At 45.7% G+C, this 19452-nt stretch overlaps 1 protein-coding gene across 1 annotated transcript in view; it reads left to right on the top strand.

Moving 5' to 3' along the window:
• Positions 1 to 19452, top strand: part of sox5 (SRY-box transcription factor 5) — a 99360-nt gene that overhangs the window by 3147 nt on the left and 76761 nt on the right. The window contains exons 2-3 of the mRNA XM_078281945.1: positions 7399 to 7594; positions 17374 to 17596. Of these exons, the coding sequence (XP_078138071.1) occupies positions 7399 to 7594; positions 17374 to 17596 (419 nt within the window). The remainder of the gene's footprint in view (positions 1 to 7398; positions 7595 to 17373; positions 17597 to 19452) is intronic.

Raw genomic sequence — 19452 nt, 5'->3', positions numbered from 1 at the left:
GAGCCACCGGATGCACTTTTCCTCTCTCCGTCTGTCTCTTTTTTATACCCCCCCCCCCCATCCCTCTCTCTCTCTCTCTCTCTCTGTCTCTCTTTCTGCCTCGCTCTTTCCTTTCCTCAAGATTTTCCCACGAATTCCCTCCTCTTGGCCTGAAACACAGACAGACAGATAGATAGACAGGGATGTAACGGAGGGTAAAACCCGCCCAAACTCACTTTTCCCCCCTTTTTGATTTTGCGGGAAAGAGTTTATCCACCTTTTAAAACTGACATCAATCTTTATGATGGAAATTCATCGCAATTGTAGCACCAAAAAGATGAAAATTATACAAGGATTTGGTCTTTTAAGCGGAAAAAAACACAAATTAATGCTTTTCTGAGAGTATAACTGATTTTTGTTCGATAGAGAGACGCAGACAATAACAAAACTTCCACCGCGTTCTTCTCCTTTCTCATTTCATCCTTCATTCCTCTCCCTATCTATCTATCTATCTATCTCTCATTCCTCTCTCATTCCTCTCTTTATTTTTGCCCCCGTCCCTTTCTTCATGCGATGGAACTCGTCCAAGGTAAAATGTCAGCGACGATCACGCCGTCGGGTGACTCAGTGTAAAGAAATAAATAAGGGTTTAAAGGGGGGGGGGGGGAAGAGAAAAAGAGAAAGAAAAAAAAAAGAAACCACGGCTGAAAACATGACAAGGAAAGTATGTGGAGCGATGCCTTGCCGGTGACTAAAGCTTTGGATGGATGAGAGAGAAGGAGAGAGAGAGGGAGAGAGAGAGAGAGAGAGAGTCCCACAGGCCACATGAGTGAGCCCACCTCTTTTGCCCCCCCCCCCCCCGCTCCTTACGCACACAACACATGACTGTCTCCAACGTGTGTGTGTGTGTGTGTGTGTGTGTAAGTGTGTGTGATTAACGGCGGTGACATTAGGTTGTGTGTTATTGCCTTTTGTGGTTAAGCTGGACAGGAAACATGGTTTGGGCTGTCGGCCTCCGATTTAGGGCAACTCACAGAGGATGCTTTGTGTGTGTGAGACGGTGTGTGTGTGTCTGCCCCTTTGTGTGTGTGTGTGTGTGTCAAAGGGTGTGTCTGTGTGTGTGTCTGAGCATATACAGGCAGCAGCAGTATTAACATTTTCTCCCTGTTACACACTGTTTACTTCAAACCGAAAAAAGTCTCCAGCAGGCGTTTCACAGACGGCGACGTGCAGGAGGTTAGGACAAGTTCAACGTCAAAACAAACAAGCACCAGCATTTGCACAATGTGATATTATGGCCCGGTAAAAAAAAAAATCAGATTAAAAAAAACAGGTTTGTAAATTGATATCTGACAGATATTTAGCTCCCGGTTTCACGAAACGATGCAGGTAGCAGACTATGGACAACTTTCATTTTCACACGTTCTCGCCGCCGCCGCCGCCGCCGCCGCGTCGACATCTATTCTCCGTCAAAATGCTTTGCTGGGAACTTTTTCAAAACTCAAACGACATCTGCGCTCATGAGTCGCTCAACGGCTGTTCTCGAAAAGTCTGAAAAACAAAATCCGATGCTTATCAAGTCGCGAAAGTACTCTAATGTGACCTACAGCCACGCCAAGGGAAAAGGGAATATCATCGGCTCGACTCCCCCCCCCTCCCCTCTCTCTCTCTCTCCTGGTCCTCCCTCCCTTAATCTCTCTCCCTCCATCTCGCTCTCTCTCCTCGCTGTTGCTGCCCCACTCTTCCCACTGTTCAAAAGGACAGCCTATAAATAGATATTAGGCAATATCCTTAAGAGTCTGCACAGAGAGGGAGAGAAGGAGGGAGGGAGGGATGGAGCGACATTCTTACAAACAGCTGATTGTATAAAGAGGGAACAGTAAGTAAGACAACACCGAGAGAGAGAGAGAGAGAGAGGGGAAGACGGAGAGAGGGAGAGAGAGAGAGAAAGAGAGAGGAGGACAGACGGTGTTAAAATAAGTTCAAGAGTGTGTGACGGAGAGATAGAGACAGACGGAGATGGAGGGATGGGTTTTGAAAGGGAGCGAGAAAGAGAGAGAGAGAGAGAGAAAACGATTGTAATAAAGCGAGTGATAATGCGACACGGGGGGGAAACATTTGTTTAAATTCCCGCCTGAGGTGTCATACGGATGTAAATGTTGCGGTCGGCTCCTCGGAGGCAAAACGCCCCGGGCGCCTTATCTAAAAAGGCACATTCCGCTCAACTATTTTGATATGCCCTTCCATTCCCTCAGAGAACAATTTCAAAGATAGCTCGCCGTTTCCACGCAAATAGACCCCGTACCTGACTGACAGGCGGGCGGGCGGGCGACGCTTACCAGTCACACGGTGGCGGAAATAAAAAGAAATGTCACTTTGACTCTTGACGGCGCTTTCGGAATTAGCCGCCGTGCTTATTTTTGCTGTGAGCGCGTAGCGGCGGTGGATTCAGCCGGCTGCACCGCGCCTGTTTGTGTAGCGGCTGAAATAATGGGTTGTAATTGAAAGAGAGAGGGAGAGCACTTGAGCTGCACATACATGCACGCACGCACACACACACGCACACACACACACATGTGCGTACGCAGAAGCACACACACACTTTGTGTTACTGTGGAATTCTCCAGAGGAGGCTCCCACGCTCCCTGAAAGCTTGTTCTGAGTAGAGGAGTTAACAAGAGCAGTTAGCACCGTGATGATGTTAGCAGCCAGACAGAGAGAGAGAGAGTCGGGCTTGTGTGTGTGTGTGTGTGTGTGTGTGTGTGTGTGTGATATCCTCTGACATATCTGCAATGGCTGCTTTGTCTTTCCCTCCGTCTTCATTAAAGTTGAACCGAATCTTTGCCCCCGTCTCAGCTTAATTTGAACGAATTAGCACATGGCGGCTGTTAAGCGTGCGTGCGTGTACCTGCGTGTGCATCTATATGAATGTATGTAAGTGTTCACTTGCATGTCCGTAAGCCCGCTGTGTGTATTTAAACATGCTTGCGTGTGTGGAAGCTTGCCGCCGCTGCCGTGCCAACATGAAATGGACGCGTTGATTACAGTAAGCGGCGGCCAGGAGACGGTTAACCACCGTCGATGGCGATTATTCGGCCGGTTAATGGACGTCCGTCCCTGTCCGATTAGTGACTTAACAGCAGTGGACATATGTGATATGAGAGGGACTTAACTGAGGAGCCGCTAATCATCAAAAAGCCAAGGGGAAGTGGCGCTCTAATCTCGGCTTAGTGCTCTCACCGTGCGCGCGGCTGTGTGTGTGCGTGTGTGTGTGTGTGTGTGTGTGTGTTGTGTGTGCAAGAGAAAGTAGGAGAGGTGGGGGGACAGAGAGACTAACAGCAGAGTTGAAATTCAGTTTCTTTAGAGTTTGTCTTTTTAATTTGATTAGTAAATCAAAATAAAATACAGAAGGAATGCTGTACTGCTGGATGTTCTAACTAATATTGTTGCAAAGGTGTTATGTCATTCAATATATCATTACTGTGCTTCTTTGTGGAAAGGGTTAGCGTTGTGTGTGTGCGTGTGTGCAAAGTGTGTTAAGGTGTGTGTTTGGAGGGAGTTGTACAATTTTTTGGCATGGAAGGACAGAGCAAAATTATGCTAATGTTCTCTAATTATGACCCGGGCGATGCTGCCAATTTATCGACTTAATAAAACCTCGCCTTTTTTTTTTTTTTAATCCTCGCATCGCTCCGCGCTTTCAGCGGCTTCCTCCAGGTCTCCGCCGGGCGTGACAGCTCTGCCAAACTTTAAATGAAGTAGCCGGCGTAACCTGCACACCCGCCGTGCCCAATCGTATAGTAATTCTACTTCAAAGAGCAAAACACGGGAGGAGAGAGGGATTTTATAGCCGGAGAGGAGCCGCGAACGGCCTCCCCATTCATATAGACACCCGCCTCAGAGGAAGTAGTAGCAGGGGGGGGGGGGGGGGGTGGAGGGAGGGAGGGAGGGGGGTGGGGGGGGGGGGGGGGGGGTGAACGGGTGTGAAGAGGAGAGGAGGGAGGAGAAGAGAGAGGGGAAAACGGAGAGAAAACAATGATGAAATGAAAGGTTTTTGCCACAGACTTATTTTCTCCTTGCACTTTGAGGCGGATTTGTCCGAAGCGGCCAAACACTCTTTTGGGATATCCGTGTTGTTTTCTGTGTTAATGTGCAACTTCTTGACCGCTGTAATTATTCTCCGCCGCTCGCTTGACAAAGAGTCAATTTAGCCACTGTGGTTAAATGAAAGGATAATAAAATTAAAAACAAAAATACAAAAAAAACGCGCTCAGATGTGTCAGTTGAGTTGTGGAAGCAGTTTCTGGAGCCAAACTGTAACATTAGAGAACTGAGAGGATTCAAAGCTGACCTCAGGTCTGTGTGGAGGGTTATGGCTAGGCAGAGGTGTGCACAGGACATGGGGGGAGGGATGTGTGTGTGAGTGTGTGTGTGTGTGTGTGCATGTGTGTGTGTGTGTCAGAAACAAAAGGCCCCAGTGTGAGAGAGTGAAAGGAGGTAAAGTAAACAGGCAGGGATGAGGACAGACCTGCAGTGTTAGGGCCTCTGTTCTCTGTGTGTGTGTGTTTGTGTGTGTGTGTGTGTGTGTGTGTGTGGGGCCGCGTGGCTCAAAGCCCTGTAGTTTGTACAGCTGGGCCTGCCGCTCTTGCTGGACGGTGTGTAAAACACACACACACACACACTCATACACACACAAACACACAGAGCTTTCTCCTCAGTCCACCATTTACAGACGAAAAGAATCATAAATGTTATCAGAAGTCGATTTCTGCTTTAATATCAATTGGATTTAGTGATAGCAGTGCAACGTTTAACGACCCAGTCATTTGTCATCAACACAAATGTAAAGTCCCCCCGTCTTTACCGGTTGTTTATGGCCGGAGTTTGTGCTGACTAAGCCTATGTAGATAGAGCGGCCAGGAGGAAGAGATAAAGAAATCGAATGCAGATACACACATGACTTCCACTTGGAAAGAATGGCCTGTATATGTGTGTGTGGGGGTGTGTGTTTGTGTGTTTTCCACCTGACTGTGCCTGCATGTCCTCTACACACACAAGTCTACACGCACAACACACACTCAGACCTGTTCAGCACTAGATTAAAAGTGATCTGACTAGGAAAAAAAAGTAAAAAAGGAACTGTAAATAATAAAAAAAGTCAGTTTTTGACTTATCAACTTGACAGCACTGTACAAGAAAGCCATTTATATTGTAAGATTATAGTTTTTTACAGTTTGAATTAACAGTTAATTATAGCTGAATATTTCTGTAATGTGAAAAACCTCGTAATTCACATTTTGGTGATTTTCATATTAAAACTGCAATTGAAGGATTCCTCCATGGGTCTCTGGCTTTTTAAAAACCTTTACAAACCCTATTGGAATAAACTCAAAAACACATGATGGACAAGGAAAACAGTTGACATTTTGGAGATACGAGGTTTTAGATCATATGCAAATGACAACGGCATCCTGTTGATTGGATTGAATTATTTGATTATCTAAGGCAGCCTATGAATCTTGCAGGCAAAGTCCTCCAACAACAATTAGAAGTAATTAAATTACATTACTATGGTGGAGTGCTGCATTGCTTTACAGTGTCACTGCGGTGGAGTGCTAGAGTTTATTTGATTTTGACCGTAACCTTCCTCGCTATGTGATCAGGCCACACGTTGCGTTACCTAGCATGGCGCTTTCCTCATCGCCCCTCCAGTGAACAGCGCTCAATATTGTTTGCCTTGCCGCTGTCATAAGGCAAATAAGCAATGAATTAGCGGCGGGGCTGCTCCTAGGAACAATGCCAGATGTACAGTCCGGAGGAAATCCAATAGAGTCAAGAGTGTAATCAGTTTACTGGAGACAAGCAGAGAGAGAGAGAGAGAAACAGAGAGAGAGAGAGGAATTGACAGAGAAAGAGAGACAGCTACAAAGACAAGAGAGGGAGAGAGGGACGGATGCAACAATTTAAGTCTCGGGTGCTAGAAATAAAAGACTGAGACGCCGAATCAGAGGGGAGAGGAGGTCTGGACGGAGGGGACGGAGAGAGCTGAAAGAGCGTTGGAGGTAAAGGGGACAGAGAGGGGAACGGAGATGGACAGAGCGGGAGAGAAAGAGAATACGCTTGCTAAATCGAAGGGAAAGAAAGAATCCGGGGGGAAAAGGAGACGGCGAGTCAGAGACGCCTGTTGCTCGCTTCTTGTTTTTTGCCCCCCCACCCGCTACCCGCACATGCACTTTTTCCCCCCCCTCCAAGTTCTCGCGCTCCGTCCGTCTCTCCATCCACGCCCCCATCCCTCCATCCCTGCCATCCGCTTCTCTCTGTGCGACTGAGCGTTAGCAGCCTATTACCCAGGGTCATAGTCGCAGTGGCTTCAAGGCTGACAAGTGCTTCTGAAAGCACTCAGGCGATGCCGAGAACCACATTAAATTCTATTATTGCTGCATATTCACTGCATCCCTATTCAGCTGAAGTACAGGGAGGCGAATTTACCTTGTGAGAGACAGAGTTCACCTAATAGATGTGGCTTTTTCTCCTCTGCTTCCTTTCAAGGGAACAAAGCCAAAGTAACAAATGCAAACGGCGGGGCCCTCCTGTTGCTAGCTAATTTCCCCAGTTCCTCCATTGTCCAGTGGTTTTCATAAACACATATTGTCACTGTGCGTACTGCTCTCTCTCTCTCTCTCTCTCTCTCTTTCTCTTTCTCTTTCTCTTTCCCACTCTCTGTCTCTCTCTCTGAAAGCCTATTGTCAAGACATGGTCATTTCCTCCACAATGCCAGTCTAAGCGGGCTCCATTTGCAGTAATGGGCTGTCTTTTGGAAATGTGAACGTTGAATGGCCCCCATGGTAAACATAGGACCTGAGTGTGTTTGAAGGTCTGCCAAGGAGCCGGGTGCTCACAGACCGACTGAAGGGGATATTGTGTGGAGTTGTACTGCGAGGGCTCTGTCGTCTGTATGTGCTGTATGTGTGACAGAGAGAGAGTAATACAGAGAGGGAGAAAGAAAGAGAGACGGTGCAGGTTGATGGATTGAAAAGAATAACTGAGTACCTGCTACCAGAAAATTATTTTCTGATAATGGAGGGACTTGGAGAGACGTTCGATTGTAAAGACGCTGTCCTTTCTCGTAGTGAAGACACAGCGAAGCAGTTAAAAACCTGAAGGGGGGACCGGGGATCTGACAGTCCAGGAGTTTACGGAGAGAGAGAGTCGTTTCATCCATAGGAACCTCGACACTATCTGCCGCCAACATCAGAACTGTCAAAAACTCCCATCGCCCGACCTGTTATATCATCCGCTGAATATTGCTCACACTTCCTCCTGTTTTTTTTCCCTTCTCTCTCTCTCTCTCTCTCTCTCTCTCTCTCCCTCTCTTTCTGTCTCCCTTCTTCTTCTTTTTTTTTTTTTTTTTTTTTCCAGGATGTCTTCCAAGCGACCAGCCTCTCCATATGGGGGGACAGATGGAGAGGTAACCATGGCAACCAGCAGACAGCGAGTGGAGGACGAGGAGAGCGAGGGACTGGGCGGTGTCATCCACCTCCCCCTGGCCTCCTACTGCGGCAAGGTGTCCCCTCGCTCGCCCCCCAACCGCAACTTGGACAGCCCTCCCAACACGGTAAGGACGGCCGTTGGTTTTCGCCGGCTTCCTATCGATTTCCGTTATCGGGTTCCCGGGGTGTCAGTGCCCACCCATGGGTGACGGTGGCCTTGAGCGCTGATTCAGAGTCAGCTGGTGCTGTTACTATTTTCGGTGTTTTTCTCGTAGCCCACCATGATATCCACGTTATTTTTGTCTCATTTGCCAATTCTCATCCCCGTTGAAAATGACATTACTTACATCAATTGACTCAAAAAGTTCCCTATACACTGTCTGTATAAGGAAGACATTGGCTTTAAAGTGTTAAATTGACTCTCCAAAGACTTCATAAAATTTCATCAATGACCTGCCTGCTTTACATTATTGGTCCTTGTCTATTGGTCCTCTGTCCTTGTAAGTCCCGCCCATCAGGTCACCTATCTGCCTCTTTGGCTCCGTAGACTCCGCGACACTCGTCATTGGCTACTTGGCCCTCATCTCTCTCTCTCTCTATTGGCTGTCTGCCCTTTGGCATTCCTTCCCATAAGGCTGTCTTTCTGTCAGTCTTTCTGTCTGTCTGTCTGTGTTTGAAAGGCGCGGGGGTGAAAGTGACCCTCGGGGCGCAGACCCCAGATCAGATTATCCTCATGGTAATCCTGACCCCCAGCATTAGGAAGGGATCCTCAGCGCTGATCTGAGGTCAGGAGGGCAAACGTTTGCTTCCAGAGCCACTTTCATTCCTACATGAGTTGTTCATCGTTTGAAAAATATAGAAAATTATCACAAGTACAAAAGTGAAAAAAGTAGAACCTTGGCTTAAAAAATAATACTATTGAATCCATCCAAGGATGGATTCAACTGTTAATGACGTTTATTGACTATGTATTTTCTTTTGAAATGGGTTTATGATGGATAATATAGCATTCTGTAGTGAAGCCTTTTAAATATTATTTGAATAGTGTCGATTTTATGAAATTTGAATGAATTTGTGTGGAGGTTATCCCCGGGGAGATTTTTCTTGTAGAAAAGAAAAGACATTTGTCGGAGCTCTCCTTGTAGCTCTTGGATCTATCTTCTCTTTGACTTTGGTATGTTGTTTACTCTTCTTATGGTGAATAAGAGTCACCTTTTAGGCCCGGACACAAAAAAAACGACACAAAACTCAACAATGAGGAAAAAAAAAAATATGGATATTTGTTCAGTCGTGATTCAAGATAGACATGAAAAGAGTGAGATTTCTAAAGAGGGAGAAATTGACTTTCTGCAGCAATAAAAAGCAGTTTTGGCAGAGCTGAAGGTTTTTAAAAATGGGAAAAATGAAGGTTCAAGGCTACTGTTTGGGTGCAAGTGTGTTTTTGCTTTTATGTGCGCGCCACCAGCCGTCGCCTTGAGCCCATTTGATGCAGAGGCAGAGAGACAGAGATGTACCAAATGTGTGTTGCGTGACTGCAAAATGTGAGCCATAGCAATGACTCATTTTCTTCAGGATGAAGTGTGACATTGTGTGGTGGTGCTGAATGTATGGGCCTGTACGTGTAAGTGCATTTGTGTGTGTAAGAGTGTGTGTGTGTGTGTGTGTGCGAACATTGCGTGTGTGTGTGTGTGTGTGTGTTATTTGTGCAGTTTCATTGCGTCCTCTGTATTTTGGTGTGTGCACTGCAAAACATTGCGTGTGAAGCCAGTGCAGGCTATGGGCTAATTGTATATTTGTGTTAGTTCAGGTGTGTGTGTGTGTGTGTGTGTGTGTGTGCCCCCTGCATGTACAGTTTTCAGGATGATTGTATTTATTGCATGTGATTCATAGATTTACATGTTATGTACATGCGTTGTGATTTACATATATAAGTGTGAATACGTGTCTGTATATTATGTGTCGCTGGTATGCATTATGTAGTTTTGTATCATGTTTGTCCGCCATCAGAAAAACGTGACAAAGCATGAAAGTCAAACTCACTTTTGAATATTTGTGAAATGATTGGCTGTCTTAGGGCATTTTAGGCAACTGACATGTAAGAGGATGTAATCTTCTGTGCTATGTAATTATTCTGCAATGAGCATGAGCTGTTTAATCCAAATCGGAGAGCTGCGTGCGTCGCCGGTCACGCACGACGGCGTGTTTTCGATACGATGTGCGTGCCGTGACACTTTACACCCTCTGACCTCCTCCTGGGCCCTCGCCTCGATACGCACCTTTAAAAAAAAAGCGGCGTGCTGATAGGGAGCGCCGACCTTTCCCCCCTCGCCGACGATAAAGCCGGAGCGCTGGAAATGGATGCGTGCTGTAAAACAATGAAACAGTGCTTAGGAGCTGTAATGGTACGCTAATTCTGTAATTAGCCCGCTGATTAGCCCGCAGGCCCCTCCCACGATGGACTCTGCATGTGTGACAACAGGCAACGACTGTAAACCAAAGTCCTGGGAGCACGCGGGAACACACACACACACACACACACACACACACACACACACACACACACACACACACACACACTGGGTTATCAGCAGCTGTTGAAGGCAGTGATTAGATTACTTTGGGTGTATTTAGATAGATTTATCTTTAATATTTACACTTTACAACCACAAACGTCATCAAAATAGTTTTTTTTTTCCATTTGGTCACAATAGTTGAAGTTTGTGTTATGACAAAAAATGAAAGAAATACATGCAAAATGGTTGGTGTTATTATAATAATCATTACCATCATTAATACCATCCAGTTTTTATAGAACTCACTGCTGTCCCAACATTTGTTGACTCTTGTGGTCATTATTAAGGGATTGAAATCAAACCCCCGTCCCATGAAAAATCCTCAAATATCCCAAAACGACACACAACTCCTCTTTAGCCCAATAACTGACAGTGAAGGGGAGAGCCAGACAGACCGGGATGGAGTGTGTGTGTGTGTTGTAGGGGGGGGGGGTCTCATACACAGCATAATATTTGACGTGGATTATTAAGTGGCAAGCCATCATCTTGGGGAGGGCCGTGTGTGTGTGTGTGTGTGTGGAGAGGGGGAGGGGGGGGGTTTATCCGACTGCCTGGCATGTTGTAAGACGTGTGTTAAGTTTTTTTTCTGGGGGGCTTTGCAGCGCCAATCCCTTCGCCGCTGACTGGCAGCGAGGAGTGGATGAAGAGAAATAGAGAGAGAGAGAGAGAGAAGGAGATTTACAACGAGGTGGGGGTGTGTTGGGTTGAGTGGGACCAGGAAGGGGGGGGGGGGGAGGGGGGGCGGCTCTGTCACGGCAATTGTAGCGAAGTGATAGGGGGAAGTAAATGGCTCGTCGGCGGCTGGTTGACTTGGAAGTGAGGCAGCGGGGGAGAGAGGGAGAGGAGAGCGCGGAGAGACGAGATTACAGCTTTATCTTGTCATAGTAAATTAACACGGCGGCGGAGAAGCGCTCGGCTACACACTGACCTCTTCATCCCGCCCGCCTCGCCTGCCTGCTCGGCTTTGGCCCGGCTGCTTTTCCCCGCCCGCAGAGCCGCAACACACACACACACATGTAGACGCACACACACACACACGCACATGAAAACAGCACTCACATACACGTTTAAAAAAAAGGCTTAAAGGTGCCACATTATTCAGTTTTCGTGAATTTGTTGTCATATATACTGTGGCTCACGATCAGAAAAATGCCCTGCAAATAAATGTAGTTTAGTTAACATGGGGTATATTGAATGAATTTGAAGACGGAGGACTCTGATTGGCCGACAGCTCCCGATTCAGATGAGGTAAACCCGCTGAGCGGAGGCTTTCCAGGGGGTTTGTCAGTTCAAATGCCTCATGGGAAGGTGAGGTGAGGTGAGCCAATCGAGTAACGAGTACAGTTGTGATGCGTTGACTGGTCTGAAACTGTGAAAAACTAAGAAAGGACGGATTTGTGAAAATGCAGTAACTTCAGGAAACCACGCTTTCTTTCTTTCTTTCTTTCTTTCTTTCTTTCTTTCTTTCTTTCTTTCTTTCTCTCAGGCGCTAAATGGTTGAGTGTTTATCCGTCCCGCAGTCTTTCAGATCCTTCTAAAAAAAAAAAAAAAAAAAAAATGTTTTCAAGTCGAGGAGATGGCAGCAGCTTCTCTCATGCAAGTGTTAATGGACAAATGCTAATTATTCCATTTACCTTTTTCCTAACGGGCGAGACGCACGCTAACGAGGTAGAAAACTAGGAGGATATCTCTCCTGCCGTTTTTTTTCTTCTCCATATTCCCCAACAAGCTCTCTCTTTCTCTCCCTCTTTTTTTTTTTGTCTGTGTGTGTGTGTGTGTGTGTATGTGTGTTCATGTAAATTTGACAGATTTAACACAGTCATTGAGCAGTCTTGAGACACAGTGGTCACACTTAATTTCTCATGCCAGTGATGCGCTAATGAATCAACACACGCTTGCCTGTCAACAACTAGGGGTCGTGGTAAAATATACTGGCATGCATTTTAGCCAAACTGCTATTTAAAATACAGAAAATACAGCTGTACGTTTTCAGATAAGAAGAGGGCAAGTGTCTTATTATTGTAAAATAAGTGAAATCACAAATAAGGCGTTGAAATGTCTCAACAAGTATTTTAATGGAAATTGGCATCATTTAAAATGTTTATTAATATTATTGTTTTAGCTATTTTACCAATTACCATTCAGATTAATGTAATGTAATAATTTTCTATATGGTTGACTGATTTTTTGATTATTTTGGGAATGTGGATACAACAGGCTTTTGTCAAAATTTGGAGATATTTCCATGTTAAAGCTCAACAAACCATATGGCTGGAACAGGAGGATAAAAGTGGTGTGTGTGTGTGTGTGTGTGTGTGTGTGTGTGTGTGTCTTTGTGTTCTCCTGCTTGTCCCAGCCTCAGGGACCTCCGAGTCAAAACTGACAGTGTCTGTGTTTAGCCATGGCACTGTAAAGGGATTTGCCGTGTATGTGAGTGTGTGTGTGTGTGTGTGTGTGTGCGTGTTTGGCACTGTATCGGAGGTGTGTTAAGTGTATGTCGCGGAGATTGGCAGCTCTGGCGTACGGCTAAGTCTTACCCCCCTCCAGGACTGATCAGTGACATTCTCTTGTGTGTGTGTGTGTATTCGTGTGTGTGTGTGTGTGTGTGTGTGTGTGTGTGTGTGTGTGTGTGTGCTTTAGTTGAGCAGCTGTTTCCAGTGCTTCCTACTGCCACATTGTCCATGCCTTGATCCACAACGACGCGCCAAGCATCAAATATTGTTTTTCACACGTACACCTTCCAAAGCCCGAGACATGTCAGCCTATGGCAGAGAGAGAGAGGGAGGGGAGAGAGAGAGAGAAAGAGAGAGAGTTACTTGGGCAACAGAGAAGGAGGAAGGGAAGAAGAAGACGAAGGAATTGGGGGGGGGGGGGGGGGGAGAAGAACATGAACGGCGGCATCTGTGCTGGCGGAAGGAAAAAAATAGCATTTGGATTTTTTTTTTTTTTTTTTTTTTTTCTGGCAAGAGTTAAGTGTGTTTAAACCAACCTCCCCTCACAGATGAGCTTAAGAAGACAAAAGTTGTTTAATTCGGTTCCATTGCAGAGGCAGTAAAAGGATAAAGAGAGTGAGAGAGAGAGAGAGGCGCAATTTTTACTTTGTTCCAGTCATTTGGAAGAGAATTGACATCTGCAAACTAAAGGCAGAACCGCCCACACTGTCAGCCTGCCACATCCAGTGCATATAAATACATATATCCAGGCACTCGCGCATTTACACATGCACATACACATGCAGCGATACACACACACACACACACACACACACCTACAGGCTATGTGCACACACAGCTCACCCATACGCACAGAAATGGCAAAAAGAACACATGTACCAGGGAGACAAGGGCATGAACGTTTACAGTATCCATAAATTTCGTACTTATTTGTGAATAAATGCATATTGATGAGTGGAGTCGTACCCCAGGAACGCATAGACGCTCGCCGGTGACTGACACCGGCGCACAATGGATGAATTTGTCTTGTATCTTGTCTTGTTTTTTTTATTTTTTTGATCCCTCTGTCTTGGACCGAGCGCCGTGCGGCGGGGTGCGCGAATCGCCAGGGTAAATATGTCAGCGCGGCGCATGGATTATATGCTGGGGTGGGTGAAAAAAGAAAAAAAAAAAAAATATATATATATATATATATAAGCCATTTAAGTTGCCTTCGGGATGAGGCTGTCTGTCTGACTTCACACATAAATAATGTCACGGGCCCCTAATGTACCAGGTCTTTGAAGAAGCCACGGCTCCCCGCTAATTCCCTTTGATTGGGAAATGACCTTCATTGTTGGACGCCGCGAGATGACATCTCCCTGGCAGATTTTCGACAGAGCAAAGAGATCCGACCCCCCCCCCCCCCCAACCCCCAAATGCCCCCCCCCCCCCCCACCCGCCGATCCCTCCCTCCCTCCTTCATCCCCTCCATCTCCCGTTTTTTTTCTTGTTCTGTTTGTTTTGTTTGCGCGACATCTTTCTCGAAAGAAAGAGTGCGGCTGTTTTAAGTAGGCGCTGGATTAGATAAATGGGATGTGACAGGTGTGACCGCTGCCTTCAAGATGCCTGCCTTCCCCTCTCTCTCTCTTCCTCTCTCTCTCTCTCTCTCTCTCTCTCTCTCTCTCTCTCTCTCTCTCTGTCGTATCTCTCTGTCAACTCACTCTCTCTCATTTCCTCTAATAGCATCGCCTCTCTTTCTCCCCTCTCTCTCTCTCTTTCCCTTTCTTTCTTTCTTCGACTTCTACCCGCTTACACTCTCTCTCTCTCTCTCTCTCTCTCTCTCTATCTCTCTCTCTCTCATGTTGCATTTGCATGTCGTGCCGACGCTGATGCAACTGGTAATCACAAAGGCTCTCATTTGAAGGCTGAATTTCTCTAATCTGAGGAGATGGAGGGAGAGAAAGAACGGAAGGGAGCAAGGAGGACACAAAGACAGTCAAAGACTAAAGGGAGAACGTGGGTTCAGGCCTCTAGCTGTGACTTGGTCAGGTGGTGAGAGGAGAAGAGTGCAGGCTTTCAGAGCTTTAAGATCACAAGACTTGTCCTTCCTCTCCTCTGCAACGGCCCTCAGCCCGGCCCGCCAGCGGCTCAGCAGGGACGGACTGAAGCCCGTAACTCATCGTCCCATCAGATATACACAACTGCTACAGCCATATCATCGCTGTCACGCTCCGCATTACTGGGACGTCCCTCCGCTACAGCCGCGATGTGCAAAGAAAAACTAACGCTGAGAGAATTAGTGAATTATTGAGCGTGCTGACTTATTCAGAGTGTGGACAGAGAAAGAGACAGAGAGAGAGAGAGAGAGAGACAGAGAGGGAGTCAATGAAGTGTAGAAAATGCCAGGTGAGAATGGTTTCTCAGGTTTTCTGTACCTCTCATATCGTGTTTGGCCACTGACAATGAAAGCATCGTCAATATTAAAAGCCTCTGCCTCGGCTCTATTCTCCCAGTAGAATGCAGAGAAACGATTTGACTCTTCGCTTCGTTTGCTCGGCCCCAAACATGGTTAAGAAATGATTCGGCTTTTAACAAAAAACTGGTTTTTCATGTATAGAATAGAATGTAGAAATAGAGAATCTTCATCTGTCCTGGCCCTTGGCGTTATCAGAAACAAACGGAAAAGAAAAGAAAAGAAAAGAAAAGAAAAGAAAACCCTCATTCAGCCAAGTATGACGCATTATAGAATAGAATAAAATGGAATAGAATAGAATGGAATAGACCACCTTCATTTGGCCTGACTGTTGGCATTATTGAAGTAGAATAGAATGCCTTCATTCAGCCTAGTATGTCATGTTATAGAATAGAATAGAATAGAAAACCTTCAATTGGCTTGACCGTTGGCATTATTTGAGCAGAATGGAATACCTTCATTCAGGCTAGTATGGCTTGTTATAGAATAGAATAGAATAGAATAGAATAGAATAGAAAACCTTCAATTGGCCTGACCGTTGGCATTATTTGAGCAGAATGGAAGACCTTCATTCAGCCTATATGGCTTGTTATAGAATAGAATAGAATAGAATAGAATAGAGTTCATGCTGGGGTCCAGATGACTTCATAGTGGACTGTGATCTGGGTAGTAAGTTCCACCTCCACCCACCGGCAGCATGCTAGTTAATGATTAGTGAGTGACCATAACCACTGTAATACACCCTACTGTCATTAATACAGCTGGAATGTATCAACACAAAACACAGGGTGTGTGTGTTTTTGTATCTCTCTCTCTGCCTCTCATATACACACACACACACACACACACTGAGACAGACAGAGGTGTGTGTGTGTGTGTGTGTGTGTGCGCGCTGCGGTCCCAGGTGGCGAGCTACATACCGTAGTGCGATTAGCCAAAGATTAACCCTGTGGACCGTTGACCTGCCTGTCCGCAAAGAGCTGAGCTCACACACTGGCTGGCTGATCGACTGACTGACTGCTTCTGTAATTGAACCGTACAACACACACCTTAGTATGTGTGTGTGTGTGTGTGTGTGTGTGTGTGTGTGCTCTTTCAAAGCCGACGGCGTCCTCCCTGTCAGTGTCACTGTTAATTGGGCTGAGCCGGTATTAAGTCTATCATGAGGACTGTCCAACAAACACAGGTTTTATCAGGTCAAAGATTAAGACGGAAGAATTTATTTACCATTCAGCTGTTGTTGTTCTCCTTACTGTTGTTGTTTATTTGTTTCATTAAACTTTAATCAAATTCATTCACTTAAAAGAGTATGCTGACTTTTTAATGAGAAGATTTGTAGCATTTTCACCTCTGCCTGTCTTTATAACGCGATAGCAACTTGATGAAAAAGATTAAAAATCAGAAAAATCATCAGGGTTGAGTACAATTTTTTAAAATTAAGGCAGAAATCCCATTTTATTATCAACACCCATGTATATGTTTAACTTACCAAATGTGTTTTGAGTACGTTTATGATACCCTAAGGTCATGAACTGTACTCAACATGCAAAGCACCCTGTAAACTTTAGCCACAACAGCATCATAATTATTCATTATAATGCTGTGACATAATGTGAGCGATAAGCCTGCTGGATTATTGTTGTATATGTTTTGTTGCTGTGGTGAAGGTGATCCTGTTTGTTTCTTCCGTTCAGTTCTTTCCTAAGTTTATGGAAATGATTTGACACAGCTCCTACGTTTTTTTTTTTTCGTTTTTTTTTTAACTTTTTGATGGAGTTGCATCCTCAGCATTAATTGTTGCGAGTCTTAGGACAAAAGTAGCGCAGCACAGAAACTTGGGCTTGGGATTGGTACAGTAGAGTTGGACGTCCCTCAAAGCCGAGCCGCCGGAGCTTTGTAATGAAGAGTTAGCGTGAGTCTAAGAGTGTGCGGAGTCTTTTTGCTGTTGTTTCATGTGCTCGCTCTGTCAAGTACCTCCAAGTCAGTCAAATGCAGATTCCAGAGGATGCGAGAGAGAGAGAGAGGGAGAGAGAGAGAGAGAGAGAGAGAGGGAGAGAGGGAGAGAGAGAGAGAGAGAGACAGGGAGTGTGCCCTAACTTGAGATAACTGGCCCGGGATGAAAGTCTGCTGCAGTGGGCTATGAGAAGGGGAGATGGAGAGAAAAAAGAGAGCGAGATTGAGGGAGGATGGAGATAATGAGTGGGTGTATGCCAGCCCCTCCTCCTCCATCTCCTCCTCCTTCTCTTCTTTATCATTTGTTGTATCTCTCTGAGTTGAACTGTTTTCTGGATCTCATCTTGTCTCTCTTCCCTCCTCCCCATTCTTTCTTTTGCTTTCCTCTACTTTCCTGCTTCTCTTCTCTTCTCTTCTCTTCTCTCTTCTCTTCTCTTCTCTTCTCTCCTCTCCTCTCCTCTCTCCTCCAGGAGCAGGACGGCATTAAGGGGAGCTCGCTGAGTCCTTACCCCCAGCACAACGCTACCTCACCGGGCAAGGAGGAGGCTGGAGGCGGGGGGCGGCCCTGCAGCGACGGGGGCTCGGCCGCGGGCACCCTGGGGACCCCCGAGAGACGCAAGGGCAGCCTGGCGGACGTGGTGGACACACTGAAGCAGCGCAAGATGGAGGAGCTGATCAAGAACGAGCCAGAAGGTCAGTGATGAAAGGAATGCCTGTACGGCCAGATGTGTGATCCGCGACTCCCCGCTGTCCCTCTGGCTCCACGCCGCTCTTTTATCACGCTCTGTTGTTCTTACTCTCTTTTTCTTGCTTTCTGTTCTGTCTTGTTTTCTCTCTGTCTCTATCACTCTCTCTCTCTCTCTCTGTCTCTGTTATGAACCCACACACATTCAGATGAGAGGCGAGCCTTGTTTTTCCAGCACACAGACAGACAGCATCAGCTGTTTGGGCCTATTGTCCACCACGCTTTGCATATTTATCACAACCTGACAAATAAGATGCGTGCGTGTGTGCTGTGTTGTGTGTGTGTGTGTTGTTGTGTGTGTGTGTGTGTAGTGTATGCATGTCCAACAGTGTGAGTGTGTGAAAAGCCTGCAAACACACTTGTCTATCTTAACAATTCTCCAAATGTTTCCCTGCTAGATTATCAAGGGTGGACAGACACTTCAAGATTTCTATCAGCTAAATAAACAGTGAGGGCTAACTGCATCCTACCGGCTTTTTAACTCGGAGCTAAATGGGCTCTCAGTCCTGGGATAACAAAGGTTTCACACATTGTAAAATAGGCTAAACCTGACTTTTGCCCAGGGCTAGACAGCTTAGCTCTGTTAGCCCCCGTATTTGACTCTCAAACTTAGCCTTGGGCTAACTGTTGGAGTGCAAGGGATAAAATCAGCCCACGGCCAGCTCTGTCATTTCTGTGGAGCGCCTTAATTGCTTTAGTCTTGTGCAAATGTATTAATAATAATAATGTGATAGTAATAATGCGACAAGGAGATTACCAACAGGTGTCTGTCTCGTTTAGGAAGATGGGGTAATAATATAATGCATAATATAGTGCAGCCACCGCTGAAAATAAAGATGAACATGGCTAATCAAGTAGATTAATTAATAGATTCATTGGTAAGACTTTACATGAAGGGTAAAATAAGGTCTTAAAAGCTTTTGAAAATGAATGAATGGCCTTGAAAGTACTTGATTATTTATTAAAATATAGCATCCAAATTCATCAGTGTGCCTCACTTCACATCCTGAGGAAAAAACCCTGTGATGGAGATTTGTGTTCATACAGCAGCAGCTTTAACATGATTTCACTATGATTTCTTCACTTGACAAGATCATGAATGCCAATTTTGAGTCCTTGAATTTCACCAAACGAGACCGTGAAAGTCTGAAAAGTCCTTGAATTTGAAGGTTTAAGTCCAGTTCATACAGTTGAAGGTCAGTCTCTCTTCCTCTGAAATCTTCTCACACACTTTCATACGTTCCCTTTAGCTTCCAAATCCACCGCTGTGTGCTTTCTGAGAATCCATATCTCTCCCTGTAAACACCTCTGCCCTATACGCACCATGCAGCCCCAAATCACACAGGACCCAAAAAGTTATAGAAGAGTGCAGCAGGACAGTGTGTGTTTGTCTTCATGTGCACTCGCGCATGTGTGTGTGTGTGTGTGTGTGTTTGTGTTTGCGTTTCCACAGTACATCAACAGGCTTTCATTTCAAGCTGCGATGTGCTCACCTTATTTTCCAGGCTTTTCCGTAAGGTTTGACAGCGCTGGTCAGCTCTCGCCGTCTGCTTGTTTTTATTCCAGTCGATAGAGAGGCCTGTTGTGGCACATTTTACGAAAAAAAAAAAAAACAAAAAAAAAATGGCCTGTTTGTCGAGCAGAGCTGTAATTGAGGTGTGTTTTGGGTTGTTCGCTGCTTCGCTGGACCTCATGAACCGACTGCACAGGAAAAAAACAACAATAATGGATCTTTATGAGTCAGCCAGTGCAGAGAGAGAGAGAGAGAGAGAGAGAGAGAGAGAGGACAGACAGAAGGAGTGAG

The sequence above is a fragment of the Centroberyx gerrardi genome, chromosome 24 (assembly GCF_048128805.1).
Source record: "Centroberyx gerrardi isolate f3 chromosome 24, fCenGer3.hap1.cur.20231027, whole genome shotgun sequence".
NCBI lineage: Eukaryota > Metazoa > Chordata > Actinopteri > Beryciformes > Berycidae > Centroberyx > Centroberyx gerrardi.
The sequence above is the reverse complement of the archived record's forward strand: the minus strand, read 5'-3'. Positions and strand labels throughout refer to the sequence as shown.